The sequence below is a fragment of the Oncorhynchus clarkii genome, chromosome 7 (assembly GCF_045791955.1).
Source record: "Oncorhynchus clarkii lewisi isolate Uvic-CL-2024 chromosome 7, UVic_Ocla_1.0, whole genome shotgun sequence".
Lineage (NCBI taxonomy): Eukaryota > Metazoa > Chordata > Actinopteri > Salmoniformes > Salmonidae > Oncorhynchus > Oncorhynchus clarkii.
This window is the reverse complement of record NC_092153.1, coordinates 10,552,681-10,568,985: the sequence shown is the minus strand read 5'-3', so window position 1 is coordinate 10,568,985 and position 16,305 is coordinate 10,552,681. Positions and strand designations below refer to the sequence as shown.

The following is a 16,305-nucleotide window of genomic DNA, read 5'->3' as shown; positions in this document are numbered from 1 at the left end:
TTGCAGATAACACTAGTATTTACTATTGTATACTACAAAATTCTACACTAAGTACTACACATGATCGAAGGATACTACAGTGTACTCTATAGCATACTAAAGTTTTCTGCAGAATTCTATAATAAGTAGTGTAGTATTCTATAGTAAACTGTAGTATTTTTTTATGTGGGTAACGCCCTTCAGTCTAAGGACATGGTAATATGCTCATTTCCCAGACATCATGGTAGAAACACGAAGGTCTGGATGTATATTATGGTGCTTTCATAGCTTGGTAGTTGGCAGTGTTAAGGAACAGTGTAGAGTGATTTGGTGTTTATGTGTTTTTCTTATTTCGCACTGGCTCATGGGATAAATCATTTCCATCAACAAGTTGTTCCTGGTATGCTCCTACAGTGGTTGTAAATGAGAAATTATGCTTAATTCTACCAGTAAACATTTTAAAGATGTTTGATCAACAGGACCGATGACATTAGTGAAATTTGGAAAACCCTGAAAGTCAAAGTGTTCCATAGCTTTGACTAGGTCCAATGTGCCGACCTCCTGTTTCTAAGCAGTCTGTCACAACCAAGACTTGATAAAGTCAGCATTGAAGCTTTTTTAGGGCAATTCATTTTGGCTGAGCATTAAACCAAATGTTATCCTGTTCCCTTGCTTCCTGCTTGTTTTCTGAGACATAATACATCTGGCATGTGGGATATAAATGGACTCACTGCTGTTCTCTCCTGTTCACAGCCTGGCCAGACTGATTCTTATGAAAGCATGGAGAATCACAACCTTGACTTGGACAGAGTGAGGTCATTTTATCCAGTGTTGAGCACGTACAAATGGTTACTGCGTAGACAAACTGTGCATTAAATGGTTAGTGAAAGCAGAGATATTTTTGCCAAGTCAAACCATAAATGACTTGATTCAGGTGGTATGGTAGTCTGTGGTCCATGCTGATGTCTACAAGAACCACACATGCCAATTGTCCATTTAGTCATTGCTTTTCCTTTGGTCTGAGGAGGTCCCTTAAATGCCATGTCAGTGTTGTACTGCATGTACTTAGCATATACTGACAACCCACTGTGCACAGACGTCAGCTCAACAGTCTAGTTTTGATTTCCATTTGGTTGAGTTGTCAATTAACGTGAATTCAACGTGAAATCCAAATCCAATCAGTTTTCCACGTTGCTTCAACGTCACATTATTTATTTTGTTGAAATGATGTGAAACAGCGTTGATTCAACCAGTTCTTGCCCAGTGGGAATAGATGTGCTGTGAAGACTGTCATGTTTAAACTCTGCCATGTTGCATCTAACTTCTCACCTTTCACAGTTGTTTTGTCTAGGTGTCTGGAATAAGACTAATCATAATGTATGAACAGCACAGGAGGTTGGTGGAGAACAGGCTCGTGGTAATGCCTGGAGCCGAATCAGTGGAATGGTACTGTATCAAATACAAACACATGGTTTCCATCTGTTTGATGCCGTTCCATTGGCTCTGTTCCAGCCATTATTAGGAGTCGTCCTCCCCTCAGCAGCCTCCACTGATCAACAGTAATCTTACAGCTAGCTCAGTGTCCCTCCAAATGTACTCTAACACCTTGTTTGAATCAAATGTTCTCTTTAAAACCCAAACAAGCATACTGTAGTGTTAAAACTCTTCTTTTGGTATTTCTTTCATTAGTCTGTGGTTGATATTATCCCAAAATGTTTTGGGTGTCAACAATCAAGTTTAAGATATATGACTTTAAAAATAGAGAAATAGAGTCGTATGATGAATCACCTCTTCCCTCGTTACACTGGGGTAGGCCCACTGGATCAGTAACAACTGTACTGTGTGAAGCTTCGAAGTAACGCGTCTGATTATTTTCAGGTCGAAATGTTGCACATTCGCTTCTCAATGATGCAAAACACGTCTCTTCATTAGAGCAGGAACTGACATCCACAACAACCAGCTCGCTCTCATTTCCTACCCGCTGTAACGGTTTTCTGTATGTGAAGGAGAGTCGGACCAAAATGCAGCGTGTAGATTGCGATCCATGTTTTAATAAACAAACGTAAAACACGAATCAATACAAACACTCCAAAATAAAGAACGTAACGAAAACCTAAACAGCCCTATCTGGTGAAAACACATAGACAGGAACAATCACCCACAAACACACAGTGAAACCCAGGCTACCTAAATATGGTTCCCAATCAGAGACAATGACGAACACCTGCCTCTGATTGAGAACCATATCAGGCCGAACATAGAACTAGACAAACTAGACATGTAACATAGAATGCCCACTCAGATCACACCCTGACCAACCAAAACATAGAAACATACAAAGTAAACTATGGTCAGGGTGTGACACCCGCCCAGTAACTCAAAACCCCACCTCTGAATAAGAGTGTTGTGGTTTCAGAGCCAAAAATGTCTGCCCTTAAAGAGTGGCCTGGCTGTCCACGCTGGCAGTATTAAACTCAAATCCATGTGATTTAACTTGTCAGAATTATTAATTATCTGTTCCATTAAAAGATGGCTTTTAAAATGTTTCAGAGTACAGTATGATCAGAAAATTTGGGAGTCCCTCGCTGTGTATAGTCATATGTTTATAGTGCGCATCCTGAGTCCTCGCTACAAAATGTTAAATAGCACACTTATCTTAGCTCTCAGGATTCCGAGAAACTTCGGCAAGGGGTTATTGTACTGCCATACATTTTCTCTAATATATCTGCCAGAATACCTCTGTTTAACTCATTATATGGTCTTGAAAATCTCATATGTTTAACTCATTCTATGGTCTTGAAAATCTCATCTGCTTAACTCATTATATGGTCTTGAAAATCTCATTCTGCTGACCTGCCCTCTCTCTCTCCTATAGGACATGGCCAAGCCCCCCCCCTCTACTCATCTATTGGTGGTGGCACTCCAGCTGTGTCTAGTACTACGCCACCATGCCCGTGGGGCGGCATATTACGGGCACAAGCAGCCGCAGCACCCACAGCAGCACCTTCCCCAGCAGCACCAGCCCATGCAACAGATACCTCACATGCCCCTAGGGAACGGGTATGGGAATGGGAACGGGAACGGGAATGGGGACGGGCTGCCCAAGCAACAGTACGGGAAGGAAATGCCACAACATATGCCATACGGCAAAGAGATTCCATATGTGCTGCCACAGTATGGGCAAGAGCTTCCACAGATGCTTCCACAGATGCACGAACAACCCCAGATGCCACCCAATAAGGGCAAGGGAAAAGGTGAGATTTTAATAGATTGTGTACATTACAAAAATGTACACGCTTAGAAAAAAATAGGTTATTTGGTTGTCCCCATAGGAGAACCCTTTTGGTTCTACATGGAACCAAAAAGGTTCTACTTGGAACTAAAAATGATTATTTAAAGGATTCTCCTGTGGGGACAGCTAGAGAACCGTTTTTGGTTCTAGATAGCACCTTTTTTCTAACAGTGTAGGCTAAACAATAGTATATTTGAACCATATTTAGATCATGGACATGGCCACCAATGTGGGTTTGAATGGAAAGCCAACATGGACAGTATGGTACAACCAGAGGTTCATGGTGCAGTGCTGACATGAAACCATTACCCCATCTCTGACACGTTAGTTCCATTCAAAACACCTCTCAACTGCTTTTCCAAGATTCTTCTCATCTGTCCTAACATCCACAGGAAATCAGATCCAGCTCATGGGTTATAAAAGCATCCTTGACTAATCACATGCTAAGCAGGCAAAATACACTGTTGTTTACTCACTGTGTATGTCTGTACTGTGTTCTCCACATAGCTCATCCTAATATAGCTACTACTATACAAACCATTTTCCTTCCAAATGATATACTGTCTATACACACCACGTATTTATATTCTGGATTCTGACGCATGCTCATTCTAATATATCTACCACTGGATTGTTAATTGGACTCATTCTGCTATTTCTTGTTTAGATGTTTTGTTATTTGTATTGTATTTGCGAGTCATTCTATTTCACTTTTGGAGCTAGCATCCTAACCATTTCGCAGCACCTGCTAGAGCACCTGCACATCTTTGTAGGTGACCAATACACTTTGATTTGAAATACGGCATATTGCAGATACTGTACACACTGAGAAAAAAGGTGCGATCTAGAACCTAAAAGGGTTCTTTGGCTGTCCCTATAGGAGAACCCTTTGAAGAACCTTTTTGGTTCCAGGTATGAACCTTTTTGGGTTCCATGTAGGACCTTTTCCACAGAGGGTTCTACATGGAACCAAAAAGTGTTTTCCCTGGAACAAAAAAGGGTTCTCCTATGGGAGCAGCCAAAGAACCCTTTTGGAAACCTTTTTTCTAAGAGTGTAAGACATTTCACATAAATGTGTATTTTGACATTTTCAACAATCAAGCAAGGAATCAGAGAAGGCGGAAAGAAAGTATGTTCGATAACTAGGAAATGTAACATGCTTTTAACATCCACTATCAGCACCCTGTGTCCAAGGGGGACATTAAAGCCAGCTTTTGGCATTCATTTTCAAATATAATAATTTGGCCCATCATCTACGGATGAAGGTCCATTGGGCTTACCCCAATGTCCATGCATATTAATTGGTCATGTTCCTATGTGCTCAATGAGATACTCAAGTCACTAACTCCGTGTCAGTAATTCATGATAAATGCTAATTGATGTCATCCACAGGTCAGTCATATCCCAGTAATGGGAAAGGCCTTGGAGGCCCACCACCTGATGATAGGGGACTACAGGGTCCTGGTCCTGAGGGGCCACCAGGAGCCCAAGGGCCTCCAGGACCACAGGGCCCTCCAGGGATGCTAGGTCAAGGGATGCCCGGCCCCCATGGAAAACCAGGCCCTCCTGGTCCCCAAGGGTATCCTGGGATAGGGAAACCCGGAATGCCGGGAATGCCCGGTAAACCTGGTGGAGGCGGCCAGCCAGGTCCGAAGGGCGACCTTGGTCCTGGTGGTGATGTAGGACCAATGGGGATGCCTGGGGGGCCAGGTCTTCCAGGGCCACCAGGCCTGCCAGGCATCGGGAAGCCAGGGGGTCAGGGACTGCCTGGGCAGCCTGGGCCTCGAGGAGAGCCTGGACACAAGGGCATACCTGGACTGCCTGGTCTTCCTGGGCCCAAGGGAGACAAAGGGATTGGCTTGCCAGGATTGCCAGGTTTGAAAGGACCTGGTGGACCACCTGGGCCTCCTGGTCAAGGGGGTTTGCCAGGGGTTGGAAAACCAGGTCTGAATGGACTACCAGGATTGCCCGGGGGGGCAGGAAAACCAGGCCCACCTGGAGAAGGAGGACTTGCTGGTCCACCAGGTGAAGGAGGAGAACCAGGACCACCTGGGCTACCAGGTATTGGCAAGCCCGGGCAAGATGGTTTGCCAGGACAACCAGGGTTCCCAGGTGGTAAAGGAGAATCAGGCCCACCAGGTTTGCCAGGGGGCCCAGGCCTACCTGGTTACGGAAAGCCAGGATATCCTGGACCAAAAGGAGACAAAGGACATGGAGGTTTTCCTGGAGCTCCAGGCCCAAAAGGTGACAAAGGTCATGGAGGTCTCCCAGGGCAGGAAGGCCTTCCTGGACCCAACGGGCCACCGGGCCTGCCCGGTTCCATTGGGCCACCTGGGGGTCTTGGTTTCCCAGGTCCGAAGGGAGAAGGTGGCAATGGAGGGCCAAAGGGGCTGCCAGGTCCTAAAGGTGAGCCAGGGCCTCCAGGGCTTCCTGGACAGGGTGGGTATCCTGGAGAGGGTGGTCAACCAGGACCGAGAGGTATACCAGGGCCACTGGGTCCGAAAGGGGATAACGGCCACAAAGGGTTACCTGGCCTCCCTGGAGCTCCTGGAATGCCCGGTTCAAGGGGAGAAGGTGGAATGCCCGGAGAAAAAGGTCACCAGGGACCCAAGGGAATCCCTGGAAATTTTGGTCCAGGTGGGCCACTTGGTCCTCCCGGTCTTCCCGGGCCAAAAGGCGAGCTTGGTCCTCCAGGGAAACCTGGCTACCCCGGCGAAGGTAAACCTGGTGTTCCAGGCGCTTTAGGGCCCCAAGGGAAACCTGGCAACGGTGGACCCCCTGGTCAGCCTGGACAACCAGGACAACCTGGTCCCCCTGGCCCACCCGGACCCCCCACCCAACCACCTGGTCTTGGTGAAATCCTCCCTGAGCTGGGTCCTGGTCTGGACGGTCTTAAACAAGGCGGTTACAAGAAACCAAAGAATGGAGGGGACAGGAACGGCCTGGAGATGCCAGCATTCACGGCTCAGCTCACCAATCCTTTCCCCCCCGTAGGCTCCCCTGTGGTCTTCGACAAGCTCCTGTACAATGGCCATCAGGACTACAATCCCCAAACCGGCGTCTTCAGCTGTACCATACCGGGAATCTATTACTTTGCTTACCACGTCCACTGCAAAGGAGCGAATGTGTGGGTGGCGCTGGTCAAGAACAATGAGCCTGTGATGTACACATATGATGAGTACAAAAAGGGCAGCCTGGACCAGGCGTCAGGGAGCGCTGTGCTCCCCTTACAGCAAGGAGACACTGTGCATGTACAGCTTCCATCTGACCAGGCAGCAGGACTTTATGCCGGTCAATATGTCCACTCTTCATTCTCCGGATATTTATTGTACCCAATGTAAAGATCAACAACAAAAAGGGCATCCACACCACAACTCACTACATAGCTGTTTTATTAGTGTTTTATTCATTTAAAACTGTTGAAAACTTCAATAGTGACACATGATGACAACAGTGAAAACTACTACTCGGCTCAGAAGTATCCCATGAATGTGTGAGTGCTACAGCTATAGAATGTTTCTGCCTTTGTTTTGCAGTATTAGATGGGTGAGAAAAAAAAAAACATAAATCAATCTCTCTGCAATACATTTCATTTACCCCAGAAATTAATTTGGCAAAACCCTCAGATAAATTATTTGAGATGTCTGTATGTAGATATTCAGATAATTATGCAAATTACAATTTATGTTGGTTAATAGGGGGTGGAAATGTTGCAAATGATTACGAATACTGACTATCCCAGTTGTAGCAGTGTCATCCACCTCACATGATTGACAGTGTTTGTAGAGAAAACATGGTTGCTGACATGCTATGGCGCTACTGTGGATAGCAGCATATTACAATGGAAACAATGTGTTATTTTTTTTATTAAAGATAACTATTTTAGGATGTAATTATTACATTTGCCCAACATGTTCTTCTCCTTATGTGAATACATAGCATTTGTTTGTATTTTATATTTGCATATCAGATTTATGTTATGTGCACTCAGTATATCCGTTCTTTGCATTCCAACAGTCACAGCCATTATGACGCCACTAAAGGGCTAGCCGTCTACCGCAGCTTTCATAAGCAAGCATCAACGCATCAGCTTTATCTGTCATGCATACCTAATGTTAGTACACAATTATTCTTCAGAGGTAATTCTTCCATGTGTGGACTTTTCAGAAGACATTCTATGGCATATAAGTAACACTGTTACATTCACAGTATGTATTACCATACATTGTTCCCCTTTAACAACATGATTTTCCCGATCCCATAGTTCCTCCACGACAGATTGATTTCTTTTTTATCATCAACTTATTCACGTTGTTCCAGATTATGCAGTAGTGTCTACCATTTTTATTTATTGATATCATATTTGGAAATGAGATTGTTTCATGGTTTGGAACCTAAAATAAAATTCAATTGATATGCAACATAGTGAAGACATTTAGTTGTAAACTGCCCATTTAATCTGTTGTGCATTAATAAATAAATGAGTTATGGGAGTTTGAAGGTGTGTATAGTCAACATTTCCAATATGCACATTAAGTTAAAAAGTCAACCACACTTCTCTAAGGTATGTGGCAGTATTCCTCTCTGTCATTTATTTGTTTAACTACTGATTTTGTCTGAAATTGTAAATGTGTATACCTGTTGAGACTGCCTTGAAGGAAAAAATAAATGTTACCTGACAATGGTGCTAAACATATAACCAAATGAAGAACTTAGTATAATGTTTTTGGCACTATTGTTGTTTTTCTAAATAAAGATGAAGTGATTAAAACAATGTGTTGTCTTCTTTGATTGCTACTTGTTGCATTGGGCCTGCACACAAGCTGTGTTCACATTGGGCCTGCACACAAGCTGTGTTCACATTGGGCCTGCACACAAGCTGTGTTCACATTGGGCTTGCACACAAGCTGTGTTCACATTGGGCCTGCACACAAGCTGTGTTCACATTGGGCCTGCACACAAGCTGTGTTCACATTGGGCCTGCACACAAGCTGTGTTCACATTGGGCCTGCACACAAGCTGTGTTCACATTGGGCTTGCACACAAGCTGTGTTCACATTGGGCCTGCACACAAGCTGTGTTCACATTGGGCCTGCACACAAGCTGTGTTCACATTGGGCCTGCACACAAGCTGTGTTCACATTGGGCTTGCACACAAGCTGTGTTCACATTGGCAGTTTGAAGTGACTCAAATACTATGTATTTGTATATCAGATTTTAATGTATTATTTTTCCTGCCATCTGAACCGCTAAAAAGCACATGGAATCAGATATTTCAAACCACATTTCAAATCATCTTCGTAGGTGCTATGAAATCAGATACAAAGTCCTGGCCATGCGACTTGAGTCTGAACTGTCTAATCTGACTTATTTGGCACATCTTGCTGCTTGCTGGTCACTCTGACAGTTTGACAAGAACATGTGGTAGCCAACTTGCTTGTTAATTGTTTACAAGCAAATTAGTGAATGTGCTACCTAGCGAGCTAGTTGACTGCTATGGCTATCCAAAAAGGACTTGTTTTTAAAGTTGAATCATCTTATCCTTTGAGTTCTTACACTATGATTTTAAACATTTAAAGCAACTAGTAAACATCCATGGCAGGCATTGTTGTCACCTTACCCTGTTACATAACTTTTGAGCTATAGGAACCAGAGCACCACCACCAATCAGCCTACACCACAGCGCACACACCTGTCATTACTATGACAACTGCCATAGCCATGTCAGCAAATGACTGCTGTCTGAACACACACATATCCCATTTGGTCACTTGTAACTTGCTGTTTGTACAGCCAGTATTCCAAAACGGATTTCAAAAACAAAACTGATTCGAGTATTAAGGCCTGCAGTGGTAACGAGGGTCCAACACATGCTATTGTTGGTTACTCACTGTTTTCAAAAAGATCATCATCATAATTTTTGTCAATACCTGTACAACACTGCATATACTCACAAAATTCAATATAATGCATTTGTTGCAAATGTTTACATAAAGAATAATTTATATTTGACAAACCACTAATTATGCAGCTCTCATATATCATACAATACACTGCGGTGTTATAGGTGTCACATTTATGGGCAGGTTGCAGCAGTGTGCAGGAGGGATAATTCAAGATGTGGGAAGTGTGAAGGAAGACATGGGACAGAGCAATGTGTAGTTTCGATGGGAAAAAAAATGTGTGTCAACTGTGCCCATGTTGCGGAGAATTGGAGGTGTCCGGTGTGAGAGAGGAGGGTTGAGGTGTCCAGGGTCAGAGTGGTGCAGAAGATGTCCTATTATGAGGCAGTGAAGAAAGTAGAGGAGGGTGGATCAAGGGTAAGGGATTCTGAGAGGATCCCTGTGAATAGTAGATCTGTGCCAGAACAGAGGGATAGGCCAATGAGTGATATACTGTATGTTTCAGTAAGGTTGGCTCCTTAGCAATGGTTATCAACTGTACCATGGTGATGGAATGTAAAGTCACAGAAAATATATGTTGTGGTGGCAGCTGCAGAAAAGTACTTGGGGGTACGAGATTTAACTTCAGAAGAGTTACAGGGTGTGTTGAGTGGTAGTGTCCCGTCCTCTCAGGTCGTTGGCCTGGGGTAGAATCAGATACGGTTAAAGTAGTGAAATAAGGTGGTGGGTTTTAATGAGTGTAAATGAGTGTTAATGAGTTTAATAAGGTTAGTTGGTAGGGTAATTAAAAATATTTTTTATTTTTCCCATTTCCCCTTTTCCAATTTTGTATCACAAAGTGTAATGGATTTATAATATTGTTCAATGGATTTATAAAAGTTCAATTAACAAACTTATTTCGAACCTCACGAAGAAGAAGATCATCGCCTGTCGCAATGAGCGTTTCTGTTTCCAACTGTAGTATAACTTTTTGGATTGTCCCCCACTACCCTCCGTTCAGTCATCTGTCCAATCACAGATTGAATAGTCAACACTTCCGTATTGCACGTGTCTACGGGACAAAGGAGGAATGTCCACCGAGTTTCGTCATTGAAAGTGTAACGACTACTGTTGTACTGATCATACAGTAAGTATTACATTAACGTATGTCTAGCAAACTAAACTTTAGCTGCAGTTTGTTCTTGCAAGGTGTCTACGCCAATGAGACTTAAGCTAGCAGTACCACTAAGTTGGCAAGCTGGCTAGTTTAGTATTTGGTCGATTTAGAAACTGCATACTAATAGCTGATGATGCTAGCTAGCTTGCTAACTTTAAAATTGTCTGGGTGACTTTTTACATTTTGACTTGTAACGTTACATTGTCAAGCATTTCCCCACTCACAGTCCAGGACGAACTGTGAGCATGCTTGTTTAGTTTACAAGCAGCAGGTCGTTTTAAAAACTACATACTAATAGCTGATGATGCTTGCTAGCTAATTAACTCTTGTCTTAAAAAAACTGTATTGGAATCAGGCCGGTTGATGAATGTTTTAACACAAGCGCCTCTGGGCTCTTTCTAAATAGCCCACAGGGGGGATTTAAATATTTGACTTCCTAACTAGAAATCATCCTCGCCTGGCCTGGCGTTATCTGATAAGCCAGCAGAAGGGGACAGGAAAGCAGAGGGTAGCCAAGCTAGTGTTAATCCACATGCCCATCATCCTCATGTGTCCACTGTCAAGTTCACTGGGTAACCTTTAGGAAAACTAGGAGGATCAGCTATGCTTTGTACAAGTCATTTCTGTATTTATGCCTCAACTAATCTATTAGTCTAATGCATAGACCTTATTCACCCAAGTCATAGACTGTTATCTGTACTACCGCACGGCAGGCGGTACCTACTGCCAACAGGACCCTGAACAGCTTCTACTCCTTAGCCATAAGACTGTTATCTGTACTACCGCACGGCAGGCAGTACCTACTGCCAACAGGACCCTGAACAGCTTCTACTCCTTAGCCATAAGACTGTTAAATAGTAACCAAATAGCTACCTTTTGAGTCATCACATACGCTGCTGATACTGCTTATTATCTATCCTGTTGCCTAAACACTTTACCCCTACCAATATGTAAATATCTACCTCAATTACATTGACTTGGTACTGGTACTCAGTTTATTTAGCCAAGTCATCGTTACTCAGTACTGGTACCCCATGTATTTTGTCAGGTTGTAATTGACTCAGTACTGGTACCCCGTGTATATAGTCATGTTATCATTGACTCGGTACTGGTACTCTGTGTGTATATATGTAACCGATGTGAAATGGCTAGCTAGTTAGCGGTGGTGCGCGCTAATAGTGTTTCAATCGGTGACGTCACTCTCAGACCTTGAAGAAGTTGTTCCCCTTGCTCTGCAAGGGCTGAGGCTTTTGTGGAGCGATGGGTAATGATGCTTCGTGGGTGTCAGTTGTTGATGTGTGCAGAGGGTTCCTGGTTCGAGCCCGGGTAGAGGGGACGGACAAAATGTATACTGTTACATATAGCTAAGTATCGTTACTCATTGTGTATTTATTATTTTTTGTCTTTCTGTTATTCTCTCTGCATTGTGGGAAGGGCCCGTAAGTAAGCATTTCACTGTTAGTCTACACCTGTTTACAGAGCATGTGACTAATGCAATTATTAATTCATTGGTATTGCTCATTTCATACAAATTGTATTAGTTCTGTTATTTTAAAGGCTAGTTGTCTAATGTAATTAGACTGCCATTAGGTTACAATGTCTTCGAGAGTGATAGAGAATGCTTTATACTTATCTGCAGTTGTGAAATAACTAATGAACACCTTAGAAAGCTCTAACACAATGAATGACATGTTTTACTTTGAGTTTTTCGGACAGGCGGTAACCATGGCTTCCCGAGCTGGACCTCGAGCTACTGGCACAGATGGAAGTGACTTTCAGCACCGCGAGAGAGTGGCCTCACACTACCAGATGAGGTTCGCTCTCATTGCAAAAATCTCTGAAGTTGGTGACTTTTATCTCCCTCACCAACTTTAAATATCTGCTATCTGAGCAGCTAACCGATCGCTGCAGCTGTGCATAGTCCATCGGTATATAGCCCACCCAATTTACCTACCTCATCCCCATACTGTTTTTATTTTATTTACTTTTCTGCTCTTTTGCACACCAGTATCTCTACTTGCACATCATCACCTTCTCATTTATCACTCCAGTGTTAATCTGCCAAATTGTAATTATTCGCTCCTATGGCCTATTTATTGCCTACCTCCTCATGCCTTTTACACACAATGTATATAGATTCTTTTTTTTCTTCTGTTTTTGACTTGTTAATTGTTTACTCCATGTGTAACTCTGTGTTGTTGTCTGTTCACACTGCTATGCTTTATCTTGGCCAGGTCACAGTTGCAAATGAGAACTTGTTCTCAACTAGCCTACCTGGTTAAATAAAGGTGAAATAAAAATAACATTTGAATGTTTTTGCATTTTAGTCATTTAGCAGACGCTCTTATCCAGACCGGCTTACAGGAGCGATTAGGGTTAAGTGCCTACATAAAAACAAGATGACAGGTTTTGTTCACAGTGACCCATTTGAAACATTACATGTTCTTGTGCTTCTCCTCTGTCTTTCTCATTAGTGTCGCCCTCAAGTCCGAGATCCGTAAGCTGAACATCGTCCATGTTCTGATCTGGCTCCTCTTAGCTGCCCAGGTGACAGTGAGCCAGCTGAACCTAGTGTCCCACAGTGTGGTGGCTGCTCCCTACCAGTGGGAGTACCCCTACTTGCTCAGTATCATCCCCTCCCTCTTCAGCTTCATGGCCCTGCCCAAAAACAACATCAGCTACCTGGTGATCTCCATGATCAGTGCCGGCCTCTTCTGCATAGCACCGCTCATCTACGGGGGCATGGAGATGTTCCCGGTGGCCCAGCAGCTGTACCGCCACGGCAAGGCCTACCGCTTCATCTTCGGCTTCTCTGCCGTGTCCGTCATGTACCTGGTGATGGTGATCGCGGTGCAGGTGCACGGCTGGCAGATCTACTACAGCAAGAAGCTGCTGGACGCCTGGTTCACCTCCACACAAGACAAGAAGAAGAAATTATGATGGAGGACTACATTATTTAAACAACTGACAAGGAATGACTATTGCTGCCTGCCACTGTCTGACACCACTTCTAGGCCCATCTTCCATCTATATTTGAATTCTACATCCCCATCTCGCCATCCCTAATTGATAGTTGTAGGACTAATTGGAATACTCAGCAGGCTGTCCTGTCGTCTTCCTGGTAAACCCTCTAACCTCCATTATCTCATCTCCTGGCTCTGGAGCCTGTAGACTGATTAAGACTTGAGTTGTCTATCTGAGACTCCAGGGTTTAATGTTGACCCGTCCTGCTGCGTTAGAAACCCATCCTCTTATATCTCATCCTGATCTATGGAGCTGGCTGCCATAATCTGTCCTGCAAGGGATAGTACGCTAGTTACTGTACCTCCAGTCTTAGACATACGTTCTAATTATCGCTCCTTCCTCCACAAGTTTGCACTTGTTCACTGATTTGAAAGGAAATGACTGGAATAATAAATATGGTAGAAACTCTCACTAGACCAGGGACCTTTGATGGGGTGGGGACCACAAAACATCTGAACTCATCATGCCGCAGTAGCTCGCGGGTCTAACTAACCTTGGGGCGGCAGGTAGCCTAGTGGTTAGAGCGTTGGATAAGTAACCGAAAGGTTGCAAGATCAAATCCCTGAGCTGACAAGGTAAACATCTGTTGTTCTGCCTGTTGTTCTGTTCCTACGCTGTCATTGAAAATAAGAATTTGTTCTTAACTGACTTGCCTGGTTAAATAAAGGTTAAATAAATAAACTCATCCATACCCACACATACAGTCAGAGCCGGCCCTAGCCTTTTGGGTGCCCCAAGTGGAATTTTGTGTGCACAAAGTTTTAGCGCCCCCCCCAATGACAATGGAGAGGAAAAAAGTATGTTTTAGAATTAATTTCCTGATATTCTACACAATTTGCCATGGCGAGGAGAGATTTTGTAACTTAACTCATTTCATGGAATTCTAATAATTTACAATTGGGTGGAGAGAAATGTGCAGTTTTTCAGCTAATTTCTTGAAATTTCTCACCCAACTTTTTATTATGATATCTGAGTGAGAATGACCTTCCCCAGTTGGTAATTCGACCATGATTACTACAAGTTTAGATCGCTGGCTAGACTATTTTACCAGTCTAAACAAATGTTTGCTGACATGGGCTAATTGAGTGACTCTCAAGTGACTGACATTACAAGAGAGAAACTGCTGATGCACAACCAAACATTGAAATTGCACCTTGTGTTTTCTTCTATTCTAACTTTCAACAAGTTATTGAACCCGACTGAGTTCCTCATTCTTTTCCTTTCATTTTTGGAAATGTATTTGCGGGCCTACACCAGACCAGCAGTTCACCATCCCTGCTATGGACAGTGCCTCTGCGAATCCAATGTTTTTAGATTTGTGGGTGAAATAGTGAACGAGTGTACACTTCAGGAGGCAGGCGTTATAATTGGGACATACCCAAGACTAGATCAGGGTGTGGCCTTAAAGAGAGGAGCCATCCAGAGCTGAACGGAAAGGGTTAAGAGAAAGGCAAGAGCAGTGGTCAGATTGCATCCATATTGTTGTGTGCTGCTGTCAATGCACATTTTCATGTTGACAGTACTCAACAATTCAATTGTTTCTAAATGAGATGTACATTGTTAAATAACAATAAATGGCTATGCTGTAGCAGCTTTGCGTATGGGAGATTATTGAATGAATTACATGAATTAATAATGTCAATGTAAAGGCATCATTTGTCATCTCTGCAGTTGGGTTCATCTGTCTTATTACCATGGTTACTTAAGGAACAACTTCCTTTCATTGGAACAGTTTTCTCTTAGTATATGATGTTTTGTGTTACATGTACTTCAGCATTGAACCCATGTCCTAGAGAAGTACACCTTCTAGTGGCCTCAAATTCTAATCCAGACCTCCAAGACAGTTATCACTTTTTATTCTAACCCTCGAATCAGGAGATCTAATTACACCTGCTCCAGTGGAAAAATGTTTTTTTGTTTACCAAAACATGTACTGTACCTTTCCAGCTGCAACAAATAATGTTTTGCAGAGAAGGGTAATGCTATTGGTTGACTGGTCCTTACAGTATTCATCCATGTGTATCTAATTTATTCATCCAGTCATGTCTGATCTATTTACCAAAAAATGTACTTTGTTGTCTTTACTGATCCTGTTGACAACGTGCGTTGTGTTGAAACCAATGTAAAGTACTGTCCCCTTAATTTCAATACTAAATCATTATCTGGTACCTGCATGTTAATGCAGACTCTGTAATAATAATATATGACCTTACTGATTTTACAATTTGGTTTATGAATTTTAAAGTTTGGTTTATAGTCAATAATTAATGAATGTTTTGTCTGTGCTGTGACAGATACAGTTGTCGTGTCTTTGGCTACGCCGGATTAAGTGATATGACATGCTGTTCTATAAAATAATTTCTCTGTAATTAATATTACCTGATTTAAGATAATCGGCTAAATAATTACCTAGAAAGTCGGGGCACCACGAAAGAATGTTTATAGAGCTGTTATCTTCCGAATAAACTCTTAAAGACCTGGTAATCCTTTATATCAATAGCAGTCAATATTTAATCGTCGTATTATTCAGTCTCATCTGAAAGTTGTAAATGCTTGGTTATCTTTACGAATCCTGGCTAACAAGTTGAATCAGCAATACAAAATTTGGTTTATTTATTTACTAAATACCTAAATAATCTCACAGAATTACATCTACACAGAATGGATCATTTTACAAATTATGTCAAAGGAAAACGTCCCTAGCGGACGGAACAGATATGATGGCTGGTTACACAAAGAAAGGGAGTTGGGTTTTGAATGAAAGAGCGGGAAGACTGAGGAACAAAAATATTTTGTCTATCGGGCTGTAGGCAGCTACTCTCGTAAATACAGAATCTTATGCATTCTAAATAACCGCCCATTTGGAAAAGGAAAATGCAATAAATATTTACTCTGAGCTCCGCTTCGATCGGTTGGTGTCTGGTGGTAGAACGGATACTTGGTAGTACCGT

The 16,305-nt window shown here is 42.8% G+C and overlaps 2 protein-coding genes across 3 annotated transcripts in view; both read left to right on the top strand.

The window, feature by feature from the left end:
- Nucleotides 1-8,045, top strand: part of LOC139414079 (collagen alpha-1(VIII) chain-like) — a 49,651-nt gene extending 41,606 nt beyond the window's left edge. The window contains exons 2-3 of the mRNA XM_071161961.1: nucleotides 2,855-3,233; nucleotides 4,664-8,045. Coding sequence (XP_071018062.1) covers nucleotides 2,858-3,233; nucleotides 4,664-6,612 — 2,325 coding nt within the window. The 5' untranslated portion in view covers nucleotides 2,855-2,857 and the 3' untranslated portion in view covers nucleotides 6,613-8,045. The remainder of the gene's footprint in view (nucleotides 1-2,854; nucleotides 3,234-4,663) is intronic.
- Nucleotides 8,046-10,180: 2,135 nt separating this feature from the next.
- Nucleotides 10,181-14,942, top strand: LOC139412862 (protein jagunal homolog 1-B). 2 transcript variants are annotated; one of them, XM_071159642.1, is made up of 3 exons: nucleotides 10,181-10,300; nucleotides 12,035-12,144; nucleotides 12,805-14,942. In XM_071159642.1, the coding sequence occupies exons 2-3, from the start codon at nucleotides 12,056-12,058 to the stop codon at nucleotides 13,268-13,270; spliced, it is 555 nt and encodes a 184-aa protein (XP_071015743.1). In that variant the 5' UTR covers nucleotides 10,181-10,300; nucleotides 12,035-12,055; the 3' UTR covers nucleotides 13,271-14,942. The 2 variants fall into 2 exon arrangements, with proteins under 2 accessions (XP_071015743.1, XP_071015744.1); XM_071159643.1 differs by having other exon boundaries at nucleotides 10,202-10,300; nucleotides 12,047-12,144.
- The last annotated feature ends 1,363 nt before the right edge of the window (nucleotides 14,943-16,305 follow it).

Excerpts from the sequence above, each read along its gene's own strand:
- LOC139412862 (XM_071159642.1), top strand. The coding sequence starts at position 12,056 with ATGGCTTCCCGAGCTGGACCTCGAGCTACTGGCACAGATGGAAGTGAC. Across the intron at positions 12,145-12,804 it reads GCCTCACACTACCAGATGAG|TGTCGCCCTCAAGTCCGAGA; the intron begins GTTCGCTCTCAT and ends CTTTCTCATTAG.